Source organism: Eucalyptus grandis, chromosome 7 (assembly GCF_016545825.1).
Source record: "Eucalyptus grandis isolate ANBG69807.140 chromosome 7, ASM1654582v1, whole genome shotgun sequence".
In the NCBI taxonomy this organism is placed as follows: Eukaryota; Viridiplantae; Streptophyta; class Magnoliopsida; order Myrtales; family Myrtaceae; genus Eucalyptus; species Eucalyptus grandis.
Window position 1 is genome coordinate 55,640,607 of NC_052618.1, and position 21,881 is coordinate 55,662,487.

General features: G+C 40.3%; 2 protein-coding genes across 2 annotated transcripts; both read left to right on the forward strand.

The window, feature by feature from the left end:
• Nucleotides 1-6,991: 6,991 nt before the first annotated feature.
• LOC104454314 (pumilio homolog 1) lies at nucleotides 6,992-13,911 on the forward strand. Its single transcript, XM_010069126.3, has 9 exons — nucleotides 6,992-7,999; nucleotides 8,789-10,239; nucleotides 10,330-10,471; nucleotides 10,550-10,657; nucleotides 10,996-11,208; nucleotides 11,319-11,429; nucleotides 12,262-12,456; nucleotides 12,951-13,125; nucleotides 13,472-13,911. The coding sequence occupies exons 1-9, from the start codon at nucleotides 7,457-7,459 to the stop codon at nucleotides 13,507-13,509; spliced, it is 2,976 nt and encodes a 991-aa protein (XP_010067428.2). The 5' UTR covers nucleotides 6,992-7,456; the 3' UTR covers nucleotides 13,510-13,911.
• Nucleotides 13,912-17,655: 3,744 nt separating this feature from the next.
• On the forward strand, nucleotides 17,656-21,821 carry LOC104454315. The gene is made up of 5 exons (XM_010069127.3): nucleotides 17,656-18,406; nucleotides 18,611-20,513; nucleotides 20,889-21,090; nucleotides 21,191-21,381; nucleotides 21,455-21,821. Exons 2-5 carry the CDS (start codon nucleotides 18,686-18,688, stop codon nucleotides 21,529-21,531), a joined length of 2,298 nt encoding a protein of 765 aa, XP_010067429.2. The 5' UTR covers nucleotides 17,656-18,406; nucleotides 18,611-18,685; the 3' UTR covers nucleotides 21,532-21,821.
• The last annotated feature ends 60 nt before the right edge of the window (nucleotides 21,822-21,881 follow it).

A 21,881-nucleotide genomic window follows, 5' to 3' on the forward strand; every position in this document is an offset into this window, starting at 1 on the left:
AAAATGCTTAGGGGTATCGTTGTGTTGATATTGGACATTTGTCCTGCAACCTCTATAAAAAAACAGCCAACAAAATTTTCGACACAAAAACTATGGCCAACTAGCCTCAAAAAAAAAAAAAAAAAAAAAAATCTCCACTTTTGATGGGACCAACTATGATCATTGGCGCATTTTGATAGCTCAAGACTTGCAGGACTTCGATGAAAAAGATATGCAAATTTGAAGGAAAATGCAAGGAAGACCGTGGGAAGGCATGGATAAACTACCAAAAGAATTTAAAGACCTATCTGAGACATTAGAAACATGTCTAAATATCGCAAAAATGGATAAGAGAAATTGTTGGAATTTGTGAGCGGTTTTCCAACTTCTCTTGATTTCTATACAACTGTGTCAAGAATGTGGCTGGCTTAATCATGAAGTCAAGAACTCGAAGAACGAGAATGTGGCTAGCTTTAGTCCAGCTCGTGGTCAAAGAGTTATTTTGTCCAACTATGTGCAAAAAAAGAGAAATATATATATATATACCCCAATCCAGATTACTCTAGGTGGACGTATGATGCGAGCAAAGAAGAGTCGATGGAAAAAACACACGGCTAGCTTAATTATAAAGAAATCTGGAAGAATCCTCAAAGTCGATTGTACTAAGTCGGTGAAAATGCCTATAAAACTGCTATAATTTATGCATAGGTGGGGGAGTTGAGAGTAAACTCCATACCCTTGTACATCTCCACCAACGCCAACATCATCTGCTCCAACTTCTTGTACTAGCCATTTCAATCAACTAAACAAACCACACTCCAAGGCCTATATCTCTTGAACTCTCTTACCTTTCTCCCTTATTCATTTTCTACCAAATATATCTCACATAAATGCATTCTCATCGCTAATTAAAAATTATTATTGATATCAAAATTATATTTCCACATAATTTGAAAATTTTATCAAACACCTACTTTCATGGAGAGTAGCACATCATCATTGGAAAAATTACCAAAACAATTCTAAACCTATTATAATTTTTTCAATTCAATTAGTAAACATTTTTTTTATCAATTAAGTCATAAATATTTTGTAATTATGTCAATTCATTCTATCTAGCCAAAATTGATTGATTGGCGCTAATGTGGATGCCAACCAACGCCGACATGCGAATTTTTTCGTAATATTTAATTTTTTTTCAATTTTTTTTATCTTCTCTTCTTCTTCTTTTGGCCGATCGTTGAACGAGCCAAAGGCTATGTTTAGCAAGGTCGACCTTGTCAGCCACTGGCAAGGCCTCGCCATTGCGACACTGGGCGAGCTTGTCCTCATGGTCACAACAATGGGTGAGACCTTGCCGTTGCAAGTGAGCTTGCCTAGCGCCACAACGGCGACCTCGCCATGGCCGCCTTGTCATCATGGGCGGGGCAAGCTCAACCTTGCCTAATGACGGCGAGGCCTCACCAGCCGTAGTCTCCGACTGGTCTAATGACTAGCCATAAGAAGAAGAAAGAAAAAAAGAAGAAAAAAATTAATAAAAAAAATTAAAAATACAAAATGTTATCAAAAAATTGTGACGTCGGCATTGGCCGATGGCCGTGCCGGCCGACATCCACATTAGTGCCAACGGAACAATTTTGGCCAGATGGACCGAATTGACATAATTGCAAAAAAATTAGGGTCGAATTGATAAATAAAAGTTTATGATCGAATTGGAAAAATTACAATAGATTTATTTATAACTATTTTGATAATTTTTCTGTAAAATCGATTCTTGCGGAGATTGGATAGATTGGAGAGGTGGACTTTTGGTCCAAACATGGGATTTGTACAGTGGTCATATCTTCTGAAAAACGTTAAATATTATTCGCCACCCAAGATAGAAACTACAAAGCCCAATCTTGAAAATAACGTATCTGGCTGTTTGTTTTCCTCTTTTTCGTTTCACAACCAGTGATTTTCAGTTTTACTTCGGGCCAAGCGATCGGAAGATCCGACCTTTCTTTGAAGGCCGGTCTAATCGAAATTGAAGTAACACAAAAGCGTAACAATTTGATGCTATCTCAAAGAGATGTTCGGTAAAATAGACATTTCCGTGAAGGCGCGGACTGCTTACATCAGCTACGTGAGCCCCCGACGGTTTATCGGATGAATTGATAAGTCGCGCATTCCCAGCCCGCCCGGGGGAAACCGGTGGTGCCGAAGAGCGGCTCAGCTGGACTTGCCGAAACGGGGGGAAGGCGAGGAATTTGCTCCCTCCCATTCGTGCTATTACAAATCTCAGGAACACATGATACCTTGTATTACAATTTAGTTTAGCAATAGATGTATATATAATGTATATAGGAATGAACTTTACCATTTGTTTATATATAGATGGGGAACATGTCACGTGACCCGCAGGAGTGCCGTTCACCTCTCGAGTCGAAGAGAGCCTTCACGTGCCTCTGCTGCCTGAAATCATCCTTATCCGCTGCTCCACCTAACCCTAATCAAAAATACAAACAATGGGAATGAGAAACAAGCTGACATAATCGCAATAATGAAAGCTAATCTCCCCCACTGAATTTTTTTAATTAGGCAAGAAAGCATATTTTTCTTAATTATTATTTTTTCCTTATAACGAGCTTTGACGAAAGGGAATGAGGAGCAGCACATAAAATAAGCCTCCGGTTTCCTCGGCCGTGGTAAACGAAAGACAAACAGGGGCGGTCCGCTCCTCTTCTTTATCGGGCCTAATGACACTGCTCACATTTGCTTTGTTGCTTTCGCTGCTGCTCGCGGGACAGCTTTCGGGTTCGCTTAAATTAATAAATTCCAGTCACTTTGACGGGACTAGGGCGGAAACCCCGTGACCCTTTCGCACTTCGGACGTATCTTTGAAATGGGCCGATGGTTTACCCATTTATTCGGACATTAGTCGAGGTAATCGTGTGTTTTGATGAAGAATCGTCGTGTTATCTTATAGAGAATCCTATCGATTTCCATGTTTTTCTTGGACTTGGCAATGTTAAAAATGAGCCTTGGGTCATTCGTTGATTGGGAGAGGGTCGGTTTCTCGGTGACCTAACCAAGACAAAAAAAATGAGTAAGCAACCTTTACTCTTTCCAATGGGGTTAAGTCAACTTCCGTAAGAGATAAATTGTCTGAATGAAGACATTTTATCTTTTTGACTTGGGTGCAAAAATAGTCGACCTGGGTTTTGCTTTGTACCGTGTGCCCTACCTGGTGTTCTGATATGCACAAAAAATGTTCCAAAAGGTTGCTAACTTACCATTGCTAGGAATCACTATCTTCTTTGTTGTTTACTAACCCAAATGTTGCATAGGATCTATATATAGTTTCTACTATTATATCATGCAATTTTGCGCGGGCAAAAATAGGACACAAGTGTCAAAACTTGATACAATGAATATTTAAATATTAAAAGTTATGAAAGGTACACCTAATTATCACTTCTTTTTTAAAAATAGGAATATTTTAGTGTCAATTCTAGCGAAGGGTCTTGAAAATCTTACGTAACATTTTGTCAATAATTTAACTCGCCTACGTAGTTCGCAAGAAAGTTAAGTTAGCAAAAAGAGCCAAAATAATGTTATTTTATCTTTTGTTTGGATTTGAATATAAATATTAATTAAAATAAATTTTAAATCAACTCTCGCTGTTTTGTAATCTCCTCCTTCTTTTACATAAATTTAGTTTTAAATTAAATTAAATTAATATTTATATTAAAATTCAAATTGGAGGCAAAACGACGTCGTTTTTCGCTTACTAGCCACGTCAACATGTAAAATGACGTCATTTTGACTTATCTAGCCATGTTAACACGCAAAACAACATCGTTTTGCACTTATTTAACCAGAAAAATGCCATGTCGGTATTTTGGCCGAAATATTTCGTCATTGGCACTAACTAATCCATTTTGCTCAAATTTTGATACTTAAATATATATTTTACCAACTTTTTGCACTTAAATATCCCATGTGCTAAGTTTTGACATTTCAGATGCCTGCACCTCATTTTGCATAAACCTTGGAATGTATGATCAAAACTTATCATTTCATGGTACAATCATTAGTATGTTGAACATTATTCATTAATACTTACGAAAAAGTTCTAAATGAATTAATCAGGTACCGACACAGACCAAGGATTTACAAGCGAAAAATGAAAACTAAGGAACCAACTAGACAACTTGTCGCTTGTCTAAAGTTTATTAGCGCGCATTACAAATTACTTTTACGCTTATGGATTGAATATAACGACACGATCAACGGCATATTTTGATATCGTATGACTAGAAATCTTTTCTTTTTCACATGTTCGATTGGATAACTTTTTTTTTTTTTTTGTATAAATAATGAATATACCGCTTTTTTTTTCTTTTCCCTTCATTGGTGAGTTAAGCGTTAATATGTTACAGTGTGTTTGTTTGAAATAGGTGTTTTCCCAAAATTAGCTTTTTGAACTTTCACTCGTTTAGATCGCCAAAAATGATTAGTCAATCAAAAACACTTTCCGCTTAAGGAAAATATTCATACATAAAATTAGAATAGTGAATTCCTAAATTTAAGAAAAAGAAAACATTTTCCAAAATGGCTCTTCTTGAATTTTTTAATATTCATTTTTTTCTTTTTCTTTTTAAAAATAGGTTTTTAATTTTTTCTTTTCTTTTCTTTTATGTTTTCCTTTTTCTTCCTCCTCATAGCAAACTTGAGCTTGCCGAGATTTGGCAAACTCGACCTCTGTCGAGGCTAGTGAAGCTTGACCTCGACCAAGGTTGGTGAGGCTCCACCTCACTCGAGTTTGCCCAAGTCAACCCTTGACAAGCCTTAGCACCAATGGCTTGTCACGCCACCATTAAGGCCCAACAACCGATGGAGAAGGAAGAAGGGAATAGAAAGAAAATAATATATTTTTAAAAACGATTTTTCTTGTACGAGATAAAGTCATAAGATTGAAATTATCTTCTAAATGAGATCCAAACACCAAGAAATATTTTTAGTCACATATTACCAAACATAGGAAAATTAATCACTCTTTTGAAAAATAATTTATCGGAAAGTATTTTTCTTTTCCATGGAATTCTCTCCAAAACAAATGCACCCTTAATTCCACTTTCATTGTTGGCATTGAAAATTTCACGAACCTAACATTATGTCGACAGGATGTCTACTTGAGATTTAAATGAATTTTTCACATTACAAGTCCTAAAATATTGTATATTTACACTTACCCGGAGCCTGCACAAATGAAATTATTATACATGGTCGGATGAAAATGAGATTATTTCCATTAGTGGAAATATCATGCTCCTTATCTATGCAATCACTATCCTTGGTCGGCTCATATGCACTTCGATGCATATGGTACGCTCGCAAAATCATGTTTTTTTTTTTTTTGGCCGCAACAAAACTAACACGTCACCTGCTGCTGCCTATGAAAACCCTTTTTTTTTTTTTTCAAAAAGAAAAAAAGAAAGAGAAAAGACGTATGCGGCAGCATCATTTTAAGGAAAATATGGGCTATCATTCGACGTCGATGCGGTTGAAAAAGAGAAAGATCCTTGTCCGACGCGCGGTCAAAAAGCGTGGGGTGGGACCCGCCCCTAAAGACCGGAGCGCATCATGTCGAGCGACACGTGTACGACCCCCGTTGGCCCGGCGCCGCCTCGGGCGCGTGAGCCCTGAACTCTTGCCGGGGGAGGGGCGTCCGATCACGCGATTTTTCCGGTCTTCGATGCAACGAGCAGGCAGATTCTTCTCTCATTTTTTTTTTTGAAGCATAAAATTGAGTTTTCCCTATAATTCCGGAAAATAGTACAATCACTGTCTAGATAAGAAAAATAAAAGAATTCGGCGCATAGGAATTACATAAATCGAGTAAAACATAGTTATTGGTTTTTTTTGGGGGTCTTTTCCAAGCATATTAAGCTGCTAAATTAAATTGGAAAAGTCCACATATCACAAATTCGGATTTACCCTTTTTCCTTTCCCTTCTTACTACATTTAATGAATTGCAAAATTGTAATTAGAATAACTGGACAATGATCAGGCACTCCCTATTATTGAGAGTAATAGAAAAAGAAGAAAAGCTAATAAAGTAAAGTGAAGATTTTGAAAATAGATTTCATTAAATAATAAACTTGAATTTTTATGGATCGTCCTTTATATCATTCTTCGATAATAAGATGTTCGGTAGAGATAATTAAAATGGGTTTGATACACTCTAATTAGGCAGGACAATAGATAAGGTAATTGCATTTCTTGAAATTAATAGTTTCGTAAATTAATCAAATCTCAACTTTCTTTTGTTGAAAGTAAACATTTTATTCATATCTCGAAATATTACATGGGAAGTTTAGAACAAAATAAATCTCAAATAATAAAATAAAACAATAAAGCACAAATCGATATGATAAATACATTACTGTTATCCCATGATAACAAATTTGTCTCAGCATCAGAATAGAACAAATGACGGCAAATTATGGAATCAAATGCACGAAAATGTCGATTGTCTTGGATTTTTTAAAATCAAATATAATGTCGAGATCTGAATGTATCCCGAATTGGTATATGAAAGTCATGATTATCATGAGTATCGCTTTATCGCCTAAATAATACGTGCCATATTTATTAAGAAATATACGTAAATAAATCAAGCGCGACTATTGAAAATTAGCTAACATAGGAAATAATAATGCCGGAACTCCTTTTTCAAAGAAAGAAATTTAGGTAAAAAGAAGGATGCACATGCAAAGGATGAGAGACACACGTGAAGAACGAGTACCCAAATTAAAGGATTCGGAAAAGAAAAAGATGGGCGAAAATTTCCCCAAATAAACGCCATTGGCCGCTCCCTTTCTTTGCCCTAGCAATCAAGAATCGCAGCCCAAATCCTTTATATATGGAAAGGAGCCAATAAAGGCTGTTTTACTTAACATAAATAGAAATAAAGATTCACATAAATCTAACTGCAATCTTGTTTTCAATGAAAGCAAATAAAACCCTAGGAGTCTGCCCCTCCCCTCCTAACAACAAATCCAACTGCAACCGATCTCGGCCGTCCGTACTCGCATCCAACGGCTCCAGTCTCTCCACCACTCGTGCTTATCACTGCCTACTTCGTCACTGCCCCCTCTCTCTTTTCTCTCTCTATCTCGGTATGGGCTTAGCTCCTCAACCTGTTCAAAGCTTCTTTGAGGTTGTCTGATCTCTGGTTGATGAAAGAATTCCCTCAGGGACATACACCATCGCCGGAAAAATCGGATTTGTACGTTTGTTTCTTCAGTTTAGGATTATGGGTGCTCTCTCTTTGATCAAGAAATCAGCTCCTTTTCAGCTTTAAGGCAAAGCCCATTTGATTCTTGACAATCTTGAGCTGATTTTCAGCTCAAAGCTTCAATCTTTACCAAATTTTGTTTACTTCTTTTTGGTAAATTTTTCGTTTTTTTTGGGTCCTCCGCTGTATGCCATGATCACCGATACTTATCCCAACATGATGCCTGATATTTCAATGCGATCGATGCTCAAGAACAGAGCAGATTACTCTGAAGAGCTCGATATCCATCGGAGTGGGTCTGCGCCGCCTACCGTGGAGGGCTCTCTGAACGCGGTGGGAGGATTGTTTGATGCCAAAAGGAGCGATGGGAAAGGGTTTGTGTCTGAAGAGGAACTGAGAACTGATCCTGCTTATGTGAATTACTACTATTCTAATGTTAATCTGAATCCGAGGTTACCACCGCCGCTGTTGTCTAAAGAAGATTGGAGGTCTGCGCAGAGATTGAGTGGTGGTAGTGGTGGTGGTGGTGGTGGAGGAGGAGGAGGAGGAGGAGGAGGAGGAGTAGGAGGGATTGGTGATAGGAGGAAAGTGAGTAGAGGCAGTGTTAGAGCTGGAGAGAGAGAAGAAAATGGTGGAATGGAGGCTAAAAGGAGTGAGTGGGGCGTTGATGGGTTGATTGGCTTGCCAGGGTTGGGGTTTGGGAGCAGACAAAAAAGCATTGCAGAGATCATTCAGGTGAAATGAATAACTGGAGGTTTCATACTTAGTTCTTCTATTTGTTCCTCAGGTTTTTAGTTTGATTTTTGAGGTTTTTTGTCGCTATTTGCTTCTTTATTTGGTACGTAGCACTTTTTCGTCGGCAAAGATGATAGATATGGCCTGATCCGATGATTTTATAGCACTGTGCGTAGCGTATTTCTTCGGATTGAAGATATCCTTGTTTCCAGGCAGTTTATTATTTACTGCATCTTGTTTGGCTGGAAGTGACGAACCATTACTTGGCGATTCTAGAAATAATGAAGCTCACACACTTAATTTGTTGCCACTAAAAGCTAAATCATTCTCACTGGTCGGAGGTCTCTGTAAAAGCTTTGGCCTGTTTGATCGTATTTTCTCAATGCTTATTGCTTGAAAGGATGCACTTGTTGTATGTCGCAGATGAGACGCCATCATAATTGCTCTTTAGAATATCTCTGTAGCTTCAGCAGGCTATGGGTCCAGATTAGGAGAAGCTGATGCTTTTACGCTAATATGATCCTGCTAAAATTCTTCTGCATGGTATACGAATTGCGAGTTGTAGCAAAGCTCACTGCAAACTGCTAGTGCCTATTCCGATGAGGTTTATATAATTGGATGGTTCTACTTTGCACAGCATGGATGTGAAATCTTTTTATTAGTGTAATGTCCCTGTTACTTTTTACGTGACCTCATTTTAGTGGACATAAGAATGAAATAGATATGTCTAGTGTCTTGCTTCATCTTTGATTCAACATTTGGAAATTAAGCTTTACATTTCATATGCAGGATGACATGAGTTATGCAACGTCGGCCTCTCGCCACCCTTCTCGTCCAGCCAGCCGAAATGCATTTGATGAAAGCACCGAAGCTTCTGAAGTCCAATTTCCTCAAATGCATCATGAATTGGAACATATGGATTCGCTACAGTCCACTGCAAATACAAGCGCCATGTCTGCTGTCCATGGTATTGGCGGGCGTGCTTCTCATACTTATGCTTCTGCTGTTGGTGGCTCCTTGTCTAGAAGCGCCACTCCTGACCCTCAACTTATTGACCGGGCTCCGACGCCTCGAATTCCGCCTGTTGGAGCTGGGAGGGTTAATTCGATGGATAAAAGAAGTGTTAGTGGCCAAAATTCGTTGAGTTCTTCAGTCTCGCCTAATATGGGAGAAACAGGAGATCTCGTTGCTGCTCTATCTGGCTTGAATCTGTCGACAAATGTAATGACAAATGATAAGAATCACTCTCAGTTGCAAATGCAACATGACCTTGGTGATCACAATAATTTTTACAACTTTCATGATGAGAACCAAACCAAGCAACAATCATTCATGAGTAATGAGTTTCAGAAGCCTGCTGTTTCTGCTTCGAGCTCATTCTTGAAAGGACATTCCGCTCAGAATCTTAATGGCCGAGGGAGCTCACTGTCTAATCATCACGATTTGGAAAGGTCTAGTCCTACTAATCCAAATTATGGGCTAGGTGGGCTTGCTATGAATCCCTCTTCACCAACCATGATGTCAAGCCAGCTTGCAAGTGGTAATTTGCCGCCTTTGTTAAAAAATGTTGCTGCTGCATCAGCCTTGGGCATGAATGGTTTGGACCCAAGAGCACTGGGGGGAGGTTCGCCTTTGGGGCCAAATTCTATGGCTGCAGCGGCTGAACTACAAAATCTTAGTAGAGCAGGAGCTCACGCGACTGGTAATGGTTTGCAGTTCCCCCTGATGGGCCCCTCATATCTTCAGTATTCAAGATCGAATGAGTATGCCGCAGCACAGCTCACTGCTCTTGGTGATCCCACCTTGTTGGATAGGGAAGGGATGGGCGACTCCTATATGGATTTTATGGGACTCCAGAAAGCTTACCTTGATTTGTTGCTTTCGTCACAAAAATCTCAATACGGTATTCCTTACCTTGGGAAATCTGGGAGTTTTAATCACGGCTACTATGGAAATCTTGCATGTGGTATGGGCATGTCTTATCCTGGAAACCAATTGGGAAGTCCCCTCCTTCCAAGTTCTCCTCTAGGATGTGGTAGTCCAGTCCGGCATGGTGAGCGCAATGTTCGTTTTTCTTCTGGGCTTAGGAACTTAGGTGGGGGAGTCATGGGAGCATGGCACTCAGAAGCTGGTAGTAATTTGGATGAGAGCTTCTCGTCATCTTTGCTTGACGAGTTCAAGGGTAACAAAACCAGATGTTTTGAACTTTCCGAAATTGCTGGTCATGTTGTTGAGTTCAGGTATGAGTTGATGCTAGCACTTCCTTTTCTCTTAACTCTTAACAGATTTGGAATATTTTTTTATGCCTTGTCTTGGTGCCTTTGTGACAGTGCTGATCAGTATGGGAGCCGATTCATCCAACAGAAGCTTGAGACTGCGTCAACAGCAGAGAAAGACATGGTGTTCCATGAGATTATGCCGCGAGCACTAACACTGATGACTGATGTCTTTGGGAATTATGTCATTCAAAAGGTAGTCTTGGAAGATAGTTGTTACTCAGATTGGATGATATGTGGATTCTAATTAAAATACTGTCAATAACATGTTCAGTTTTTCGAGCATGGAAGTGCATCACAAATAAGAGAACTGGCTGATCAGCTTGATGGGCATGTGCTGACTCTAAGCCTGCAAATGTATGGCTGTCGAGTGATCCAGAAGGTGAGACAATTACTTTATTCCTTTTTATTTCTCTCCAAGTATCTTCTTCTTTGGGTCACTGCATCTCTATATCTAATCCCGTCAGGGTATATTTTGTTGCTACTTCCTCATTATTTTTTATTGATCCGTTACGATCTAACATCCCAAAGACTCAAATGGTGGCTTTCTGAAGAATTAATTATTTATGCCACTTGGTGCCTGTTGTGCAACTTCTCTCACTGATAAAACACAAGGAATGGGCTTGTTTAATCTTTTGGCATCTTAGAATATCGTTGAGTCATGCACTTTGAGTGATTTCAAATGTAAATGGTTGGTCTAAAACTGTTTTGAGTTTTCAGGCTATTGAGGTTGTTGAACTGGACCAGCAGACTAAGATGGTGATGGAGCTTGACAGTCAGGTTATGCGTTGCGTCCGTGATCAGAATGGGAATCATGTCATCCAGAAGTGTATTGAATGTATTCCTGAGGATGCTATTCATTTCATTGTCTCCACCTTCTACGATCAAGTTGTAACACTGTCCACTCATCCTTATGGTTGTCGTGTCATTCAGGTCTGAATAAATTCACTTATATCTCATGTGAATGTCCATGTTTACACATCTTTGACCAATTAAAAGTACATAAGAGCTATTGTTCTAACAATTCTATGTAAATGTGACAGAGAGTCCTAGAGCATTGCCATGATTCGACAACTCAACGCATAATGATGGATGAGATTTTGCAATCAGTTTGCATGCTGGCACAAGATCAGTATGGGAATTATGTTGTGCAGGTTTGCTTCGTGTGTTTTCAATTACCTCTCTAGCAGAGATTATTTGTTTGTGGCCAGGAACCCAGTCATCTTTAGGCTCTAAACGTTAATATTGACCTATCCCAAAAGCAAAGCATACTAGCAGATTTGCTCTTTCTTTTTCCTTTTTCTTTCTATAGTGGAGAGTGTTAAAGCTAGTACCTTTTGCATTGTCGATGAAATCATGGTTACTCAGAGGAGTAGCCACACAAACTAGAATATATGAGAGGGAGTTATTTATTCATCCTGTCTTTCGCATAACATTTTCCATTCTGGCATGACTTGTTGGACTGATAAATGCGTCTTTGAAATGAGTAATATGTAATATGTCTTTGAAGATCATCTCTTAAAGCTGTCCATTGCAGCAAATTAATTTGAACATGAAAGTTCTTTTTATTGATTACACTTACAGGCACGTGAGACAACAGGACAAAATTTGTTAGTGACTTAATTCTGGTTATTTTGATGTAAAATCTATGTTACGTTTAGGGAGTTCTCTTTACATTTATTCTAATCTAAGATCTACTTTGCTATGCGGAACTCTTCTTTACATGATTTATTGCCTTGTAAATTATTTAGCATATTATATATGCAGTTGAATACCCAATATGTTTCTCTCTTACATTTTTTGGACTTAAATAATCTGAGGTGACTGGAGCCCCCACATAGAGAGCCTTGCAATTGCTTCCTTATGCGGATAGTAGACTTTGATTGTGTTCTTTGCATGCACGTCTAAACTATTATTTTGTTCCTTAATTTTTTATTTTATTTTATTTTATTTTATTTTGTGCTTGATGCCTTGTATATGTTGCAGCATGTTCTAGAGCATGGAAAGTCGCATGAGCGTTCTGCCATTATAAAGAAGCTGACTGGGCAGATAGTTCAAATGAGTCAGCAAAAATTTGCCTCCAATGTCATTGAAAAATGTTTGGCTTTTGGAACTCCCACAGAGCGCCAGCTCCTGGTGAATGAGATGCTTGGCTCGACTGATGAGAATGAGCCTCTTCAGGTTTGTTCATGCTTATGTGCATCGCACCATCTGTATTATCCATAGGTCAAGTGGGGATAGGGAATGATGCTTGTCTGCAATGCACTTAATAGACTGTGATTCCTTTCATGACAATACCATTATATTTTTCAAATAATTGACGTTGGTCTTTGTTTGCTGTTGTCAAATCAGAATGACTTGAAAATGTTTTTACTTTGATGCATTGACATATGGAATTATTCTGTATATAAAGAGAGAAATAGAGTATAGAAGGCTCTTCCTTTGGGGTAGTTGGGGTTTATTGCAAGGACCTTCATCTTGGCTATTGGCTTTTTTCTCTGGCTATTGCGAACATCAGCCTAGTTATGTTAGCAACATTTGATAGACTTGATGAATGATAATTATGTATCAAGGATGTCGTAGCCATATGTTTACGATATTATGTTGTTTGAAATGCATTTCTTAATGTGTTTGGCAGTGCTATAAACATTCTCTTTTCTTTTTGTTGAATTTAGGCGATGATGAAAGATCAGTTCGCAAACTACGTTGTACAAAAAGTGCTGGAAACTTGTGATGACCAGCAACTGGAACTGATCCTTAATCGTATAAAAGTACATTTGAATGCTCTGAAAAAGTATACTTACGGGAAGCACATAGTTGCACGTGTAGAGAAACTGGTTGCGGCTGGAGGTACTTGTTTCTTTGTTTTGCTTACTTGTTTCATTTGGTATGATCTCCAATGTGAATGCTATCTTATTTTCTAGCTCCACTACCTCAGTTAAGATTTTTTATTATTCTTGCTATATGTAATCAATGATGTCATTGTCATCGACCCTATAAGCTGTGGGTCTTACTTCATGTAAGTTCTGTCATTTGATTGTGAGCATTAATATGATACTTTGAGTACATGGAAAGCTGCTTTAGCACATTTGAGGTCCAGGTATATCCATGATTGATGTATAAACCTTTTAATATGTCTATTTTGTTGGGAACTCTGAAAGTTGCAACCTTAACCTTGTTTCTTGATCTTTTGCAGAAAGGAGGATTAGCATTCAGAATCCTCACCCGGCTTAGCATAGTGTAGGAAAGCTGTACAGCTAACTGAGGATAGAGTGACCTCTCTCTTTTCGAACTTTACTCTTAATGATAGCTCTGTCTATGTATTCGAATGGACAGTGGCTGGCTGAAATAAAAATTTGCTGGTTTTGTACTTATAGATGTAAAACTTTTTAGTTTGGAGGATATACTAGAAGTTATGATGAGCTAAGGCCGAGGTAGCGAGCGCACAGCATCTGACGAGGAGGTGAAGTTACTGTACAAGTTTCTTTCTAGAGTGTATAAAGGGGAGAGTAGTGTATCTCTGATGGGTGTACAAATGTTTCCAAGCGCAGAGAGCCTGTCTAGCAGAGTCGACAAAAATTTTCTTGTGTATGGGATTTTAATATTTCCTTTCAATGGAACTATTTTTATACTTCATGGAGGTTTTGTGTTTAGAATTAAACTGTATGCTTATCTGCTTACCTCTGAGGCATCGCTTCCAGAGAAATTTTGTTTTGATAATTGCAATTATATTCTGGAGTCCTTTTCTGAGCTTTTTAGAGGTTCTTTATCAATTTTGGCATACCAGGCATCTTTGTGGGAGAGTTTTCAGTGGAGTACTATGATGTTTGGTTCCTTGTTTGATTCTGTTTTAACTCTAGTTCATCAAAACCAAACTTGTGTGTGCAAATCAGTTCGGGAGAAACTATTTACCTTCAAGGCCTAAGGGAACAAGTAATGTGATCTGCACTTTCCATGTGGTCACTGTGCACGTAGATCTCTAGCAAAGTAAATTGCGTGTTGCTTCGTGGGTGAAGGGCATGAAGCTTGGCGATGTCATCAAGTGGCATGTAGTCCGTTGGATAAGAAGTAGATCTAAAAACTCCATTAGACAAATAATCTCCTATTTCAAGGAACAGATAGGAAAAACAAATACTGTCACATTAGCTCCATAAATTATGGCAAATGCGTAAGGCATTGTTTTGGCAATTCGTGCCATGTGTGTGAATCATTCGCCAGTGCTTATATGAATCATGGTGTTCAGCCATGATCCTGAAGTTTAGACCTTCAGATGCTGTATGTTTGCCTTCCCATCCTTTTTTCTTGAAAGCGAGTATCTGATGTAATCGACGTGCTTAGTATTCTTGTACATCCTGGACAGGAAAGAAGCACCCCCTCTTGATACAGGACCTATTATGGTTTCATCCTCCGGTAGTACAAATGTTGCGATTGAAATTCTTGATTTCTTCAGTTGTGACAGCTCTGTGCTCTATGCTCTTCTTACTTGTGAGTTGTGACAAGTCCTGTGCTCTGAGCTCACTCTGGAAATTCAGCTGTGACGCTCGAAAGTAGCAGTACTTGAAGCTGGCACAGAAACCTATTAGTATGAATAGAACATGTAAGATTTTTTCTTTTTGAATATTCGAAAGGTTGCATTATTGTTGAAAGTAACTGATTTAAGTTTGGAACTTGTCATGGAAATTTTTTTTCGGTTCAGAACTTTCTATGAATTTTCCTGGATATTTAATTTTTCTGGCTTGATAGCGATGACCCACCTTCAATGTCTCAGTTAAGGAAGTCTCATTCCCATTTATTGAGGTTAATATACTCCAAAATTGATATCTATCTGGAGTTTGTGCGGTAGAGCATGTCTGAATCTAAATTTACAGGCAGTAGACAAAAGGCTTTGTATTTTTCAGTGAAGGGTCGATAATGGTCTGTTGGGCCATGATTTCGTCATCATCTTCTATTCAATTTCACGTGGTCGCAAGGATGTTTGTAATCACCAACTGGAGAAACTAATCAGGTTCTTGCTACAGAAGTTCAACATGAAGCAATTGCCAGTCGGGCTGGTTTCAAACACCATGCAGCACGCTTGGCTAAATGGACTAAATAACAAGAATAAGCAACCGAAAATGGACGAGAGGTTAATGAACTTCGACATTTACTTACCTTCACAACATCCCCAATGTTTACAAATATTGCATTTGGAATCGGTTTCACGGGGACCCATCTTCCCGCGGTGCTTTATCTGGAGGCTAGCTATCTCATCATCTTGAAGCAGGAAAGTTAAGGAACGGCCATCAGAGTGTGGACTGACACCAACAACAAGATTGCCCCGGCAGCAACTTGGGTAGTAATTCATTCTTGTTCCTAGTCTGATCTCTCCGTGCATCTTCTGGAGACTCTCTAATCGCAACAGCAATGACAAATGGGCAAAGACTTCTTCAGCCAACTTGTTAATCTCTGCCGAGTCCTTCTCAACTGGATTTACATGGAGAATCAGGAGAAAGGAAAAATCAAAAGAAACTGGAATTATCTGCAGGAAAACCATTTCTCATGGAAATACAATCATAAATCAATCTTAAAAAGCATATTGATTGCTTGTGCTCTTTCTGGTGTCGTGATAAAAAGGTAGATGATCACATACTTGAAGCCTGGTACAGTTGGAGGCCATTTCTTGAAACTCTTATGCTTAAGTGGGTATGTCATCAAGAATGCCAAGTCACACCAATCGAGTTTTTGCTCCTCAGAGATGACGTAGCCTTGTCCATATCCCTGCACATCATTTTCTGCCATTGCATACCTCTTCTCTTCCAGGGGAAGATCGAAAAATGTTGCAACAGCTGTCTTCATATTGCTCATTGCCGCCTCTGCAACTCTATGATGTCTTTTCTACAAGCAATGATTTGCGACATTAGATCTTTTAGTTTCTGCAGTATCGGCTGCAAAACAGGGAGAATTAAGAGCGCATTCAGTACAATTTGATTGAATAAGAGACGCTTCCTCCATTGAAAATCCATGTCTCACCCCCATGAGATGTGTCTTTCACTCTATTTTAATTACTCACGCATCTTTTTGCTTGAGAAGTTCAATTCAGGAAGTTGAATATAAGCTCATTATGTTAAATATTCTATGCAAGAAAAGCACAAAACTAAGAGAAATGTGTCTTTCATGGGGCCGATAATTATGTTCTTAATCAAGATATCGGTGTGATAGTAAAATTAAAGCAAAAAGAAGTTGTTTTGGATGAAAAACCATCGACGGTTTAGGTGTAGATGACTGACTACCTGGAAAAAGCCCCAATCCTTGCAAGCGAAGTCTAGTTTTTGGAGTTCATCCACATCACCTCGAGCGAGAAGCGACATGTTTATGACTGGAATCCCAGTGGAATCATGGGAGATAGAGAGAGTCGACTGGTCTATACTTTGGTTCTTGAATGTATCTTTCAGGAACACAATTAGTCATTCCTCACCAGTTCCACCGGCACTGGCAAAGACCGCCCAAAACCCGACACTTCATCTTCCTTTTCGTTTCTACCTTGCACAGTCGGATCCATGTTTATGAGTCTCAACTATCAATGCCCGAGGAAAAAAAAAAAGCTGGCAACTCTTGTTTTTGACATAAAAGCTCCTTCCTATAAAAAGTGGGAATCTCACTTCTTGTTTGACCTTTCGTCTTGTTTGGACACAAAAGAATCCGACCATTGGACATGGACTGCTGTCGAAATTTCTTGGCATACCTTGAATGTTTAATAGAGAAATAGCGTCACAATGAGTGGATGTGGAATCACCCGTGGGATATTCTTTTGCTTGTATGGAACCTGTTATATTTAACACAGTTGACCTTTTGGATTGCAGTATGATTGGTTGAGTTCCTTCAAGCTTATAGTCATGTGAGTTGGGAGATTCCTTTCGGACTTTCTTCCTGGCACTTTGAACCGACACAAGCTGAAACCGGCAACACGTCCTGAAAACGAACTCCGAGAATTTAAGAGCAACTCGCACGCACGCCACAGACATTGTGTTTAGCTTTCAACCTTTTGCTGTCTGGCCTTCCGGGAATCCCGGACCGACGCATCATCGAAACCCTGATTGGGTTCGAGCAAATTTTCTCGACGATGAGTTCCCAAGACTATCTTCTCCTTCTTGGCTCCGAAAGGATAATCAATCACTAGAAGGGCAATATGAAATGATCTTCATTACTATGAATTCTGCATCTTTTCTAAGCTGAGTAACAAGAGTTACAGTTACTTCAGCTGAAACGGTCATTCACTCTCAACCTTCGATCACACGTAACATGAAAATCGGAAGACAAGTTGCTTGTGCCAAAACAAGAACGAGCTTCGTCCCCATTTTAAAACAGAATGGTCCAAGAAATCGAACTTCCGCTGATGAAACTGAAGAGTTTTTAAGGCAGCAGCGTGCGTCGCCTCGTCACGCTCTCGCATCAAGCATCACGACTTCCCCATCTAAAAATGCGCAAGCCAATCATCCTCAAGAACGCCCCGTCCGATTCGGTCCTCGATCGCCGCACCACTCCTACCGCCGAGCAATTCAAAACCGGGTCTTCCAGTCCCTGTCACCAGTCACCAACCAATCCATCATCAGATTCCTCACCCCTGAGCGAGCCTCCGCTCGACGCGAGACCCTAATCGTCCAGCCCCGGATACGTGCGCGTCGAGCGGCGTGAAATCGATGCAAAGGTTGGATTTTTCCCGGTCGGAACGTCGGAATTGCCGAGGATTCAGTTCCAAAAAAGTTGGCGTCTTGAACAGTGCAGCTGTTTCAGGAAGGAAGAGAGAAAGAGGGAGATCGCCGGTTCACCTGGATCGAGCCCGACCGCCGGTCAGGGCCGCGAATCGGCCGCGGATCCGGGTAACCGGGAGTCCCGGTTCCGCCCCCGCTTAAAAAAGCCGGCCCAATCTCCGCACTTGACCGGGTCAACGGGCGAGACGGGGGCTAAAAATGGAGGGGCGGTAAAGATAACCGGCTGACAGCTGCCCTAACCGGTCCGTCAGGTCACTCGCCCGCGGTTTTATATATTCCCGATCGACCGCGATTAACTCGGTTTCGCCTCTCGCCCGCTCGCTCGCTTCCATCCTCCTCCGTCTCTCTCCACCGCCCGCCGGCGCCGGAGGGCCCGCCGACGAGTACGCCCTCTCTCTCTCTCTCTCTCTCTAAAAGCTTAGTTGGTTAGGAATTCTTGTTATCGTTTATGCAATGCTCTGTTCGCTCGTGGGTTCTTGTTGTTTCGAGGGAATTCTGCTTGTTTCATCATTTTATGGTCGAGCCCATCATGCGAGATTGGGTGCTTGAATCGCTAGTTTGATTTGCATTGTTGCTGGTCGCTGTAGAGAGGCTTTTGGCATTGCGCATGACCGGCTGCGGAGTCGGAAATATGGTTTTCGCGAGCGTTTGAATAGCCCGAGATGGCTTCCGGTTTGGACCCCGTGCCGCTTGCGCTGACGCGGCAAAAGACCGACCCGGCATGGAAGCATTGCCAAATGTACAAGAGCGGGGATAAGGTCCAGCTCAAGTGCTTGTATTGCAGCAAACTGTTTAAGGGTGGTGGGATTCATAGGATCAAGGAACATCTTGCGGGTCACAAGGGTAACGCGTCCACTTGCCTGCGAACCCCGCCGGATGTCCGGCAACAGATGCAGCAGAGCTTGGATGGGGTCGTCGCGAAGAGGCGGAGGAAGCAGAAGATTGACGAGGTCATTTCGACTATTAATCCGCAAACTTCTAATGAGGAGATTGACGCGTTTGCCATTCAAAGTGATGCCAATGGTAAGGCATTGAGTCCCACTCCAGCTGCTGAACTTGACTTTGTCGAGTCTCACAATGAAAGTGCCGACCTGAATTTGACATCGTATATTAACCAAGAAGGTGGTGTTAGCAAGAGTGGCGTGAGGAGAAAGAGAGCCAAAGGAAAGAGTATTCCTGCAACTCACGAAGGCGTGAATCTCAGTGCCATGGTGTTGAGCACAAAAAGGGTAAATAGTCAAATTCATGCAGCAATAGGCCGATTCTTGTACGATATTGGGGCATCTTCAGATGCAGTAAACTCGGTTTACTTCCAACCAATGTTTGATGCAATTGCTTCTGGTGGACCAGATGTACTCCCACCCACATATAATGACCTTAGAGGCCCTGTTCTGAAAAGTGTACTTGACGAGGTCAAGAATGATACTGCTAAGCACACTGCAGCTTGGGGCAAAACAGGCTGCTCATTGATGGTTGAGCAATCGAACACGGAGATGGGCAGAACATTTCTGAAATTTTTTGTCTATGCACCAGAAGGAACAGTGTTCCTAAAATCTGTTGATGCAACTGATTTCGTGCATTCGTCAGATATTTTGGTTGAAGTGCTCAAGCAGGTAGTAGAAGAAGTGGGTGTAAAAAATGTATTGCAAGTGATTACAAAGGGTGAAGAACAATACGTGGTTGCTGGGAAAAAATTGATGGATATCTTCCCTACTCTCTATTGGAGTCCTTGTGCAGCTGAGTGCATTGATTGGATACTCAAAGATTTTGAGAACCTTGAATGGATCAGTGGAGTTATCGAACAAGCTCGTTCTATCACAAGGTTCATATATAACCATGCTGTTGTTCTGAATCTTTTGAGAAGGTATACTTTTGGTTATGATATAATAGAAATTGCGGGAAGTCGTTCTGCTACTAATTTTGCAACATTGAAAAGGATGGTTGATCTTAAATCCAATTTGCTGGCCATGGTCACTTCACAGGAATGGGTTGATTGCCCGTATGCAAAGAAACAGGAGGGTCTAGAACTGTTAGATTATGCAAATAACGAATCATTCTGGTCCTCTTGCATTCTCATCACTCGTTTAACGAGTTCACTTATGCGGCTTTTTAAAATTGTTAGCAGTGGGAAGAGGCCTGCAATGGGATATGTTTATGCAGGAATGTATAAGGCAAAAGAAGCCATTAAGAAGGAACTCCTGAAAAGGGAAGATTATGTGGCATACTGGGACATAATAGATCACCGGTGGGAGCGCCACTGGAGTCTTCCACTTCATGCAGCGGGATTCTACCTAAACCCTAAATTTTTCTATAGCATTGAGGGAGATATACCCAGTGAGATCATTTCAGGGATGTTTGACTGCATAGAGAGATTGGTCACTGATACAAAAGTTCAAGATAAAATTATCAAAGAGATAAATTCGTACAAAAGTGCTGCTGGAGATTTGGGGAGGAAGGTGGCAATTAGAGCTAGAGAAAGTATACTTCCTGGTGAGAGTTCTTTAACAACTTGTTATAGCCACTTTGTTCTGAATTTATCTTTCTCAGTGGGCATGTCATTTGGGTGTGGGCGGGGCTTAGAGATGAAGAGACCTCACTTTGCTATCATGAGACTAGATATTAGTGAAAAATAAATAAATTGAAAGTTTACTCAAGATTATCCCTCTTCTGATAAATTTGTTGATGTGGATGGCCAGTTAATGCTAATCAATCAATCCATATAAAGCAACCATGGTTCGGTTCTCTCAGTTGTCCTTGCAGGTCTCTAGGAGGCTTTTGTTTGTAGTAGATACAACTTTAAATGTTTCCGCAAATTCACTATCAGATGTTTATATTCCTGAGAATTTTGCCTTGTTTCTTCCCTAGCTGAATGGTGGTTGACATATGGAGGGGGTTGCCCAAATTTGATGCGATTAGCAATCCGAATTCTAAGTCAGACTTGCCGTGCAATTGGAAGTCAACGGAACCTTTTCTCTCTTGACCAAATCCATGAATCGAGGAATTGCTTAGAGCATCAACGGCTCAGTGACCTGCTCTATGTCCACTACAACTTGCAGCTGAGAAAAGCGTAAGTTGAAAACAGCTCAATATAAACGAAAAAATGAAAAGACATCTGCGTGTTTCGTAGGTTATCTACTCTTACTGACTAGCTCTTAATTCTCATACAGCGGCAATGTGGGAGGAGGTCTCAGGGACCCCATTTTTTTTGAAAGCCAAAATCTTGTAGAGGACTGGATTGTGGGTAAAGATTCAAGCTTGGAGGAATATTCGAGTTCTGATTGGATGGCGCTTGATCCTCCTTCAGCAAGCTCACTGCTTTTAGGAGCTGCAACTGGTGAGACTGAAGACTTGGATACAGGTAAATCTATTTCTGTTGATCAAAGCACAGGAAAGTTTTGTACTTAGTCTAACTTTTGTGATGACTCAAACAGGTTTCAACGATTATGAAATCTTGAATAGATTGAAGGATGGAGAAGATGACAATGCTGAGGACAATGCTGCAAATTAGTGGGAGCAGTGTACCAAGGTCTAAGTTGTTACCGCCTGTATATGTACTGATGCTAGATTCTAGCTTTTTAGTGAAGTAGCGAGCTGTACATTACATTTTTATTGATAGCCGGGAAAGATTAAGATATATCGGATGAATATGAGCGAAGATAACTCGGATTAGCATATCAGATTTATTAGTCGGAATTGTAATGCAGAGTTGAGATTTCCTCAAGCTCATTGTTCATAAGTGCAGCTTCATTAGTCTTCCTTTTCATCAAGATGAAAACCTTTAAGAAGGTCTTATTGCAATTATTGCTAAGTCATAATTGTGTGCAGTCCCAAAGACGTTCCATGGTCTTTTGATTGTGC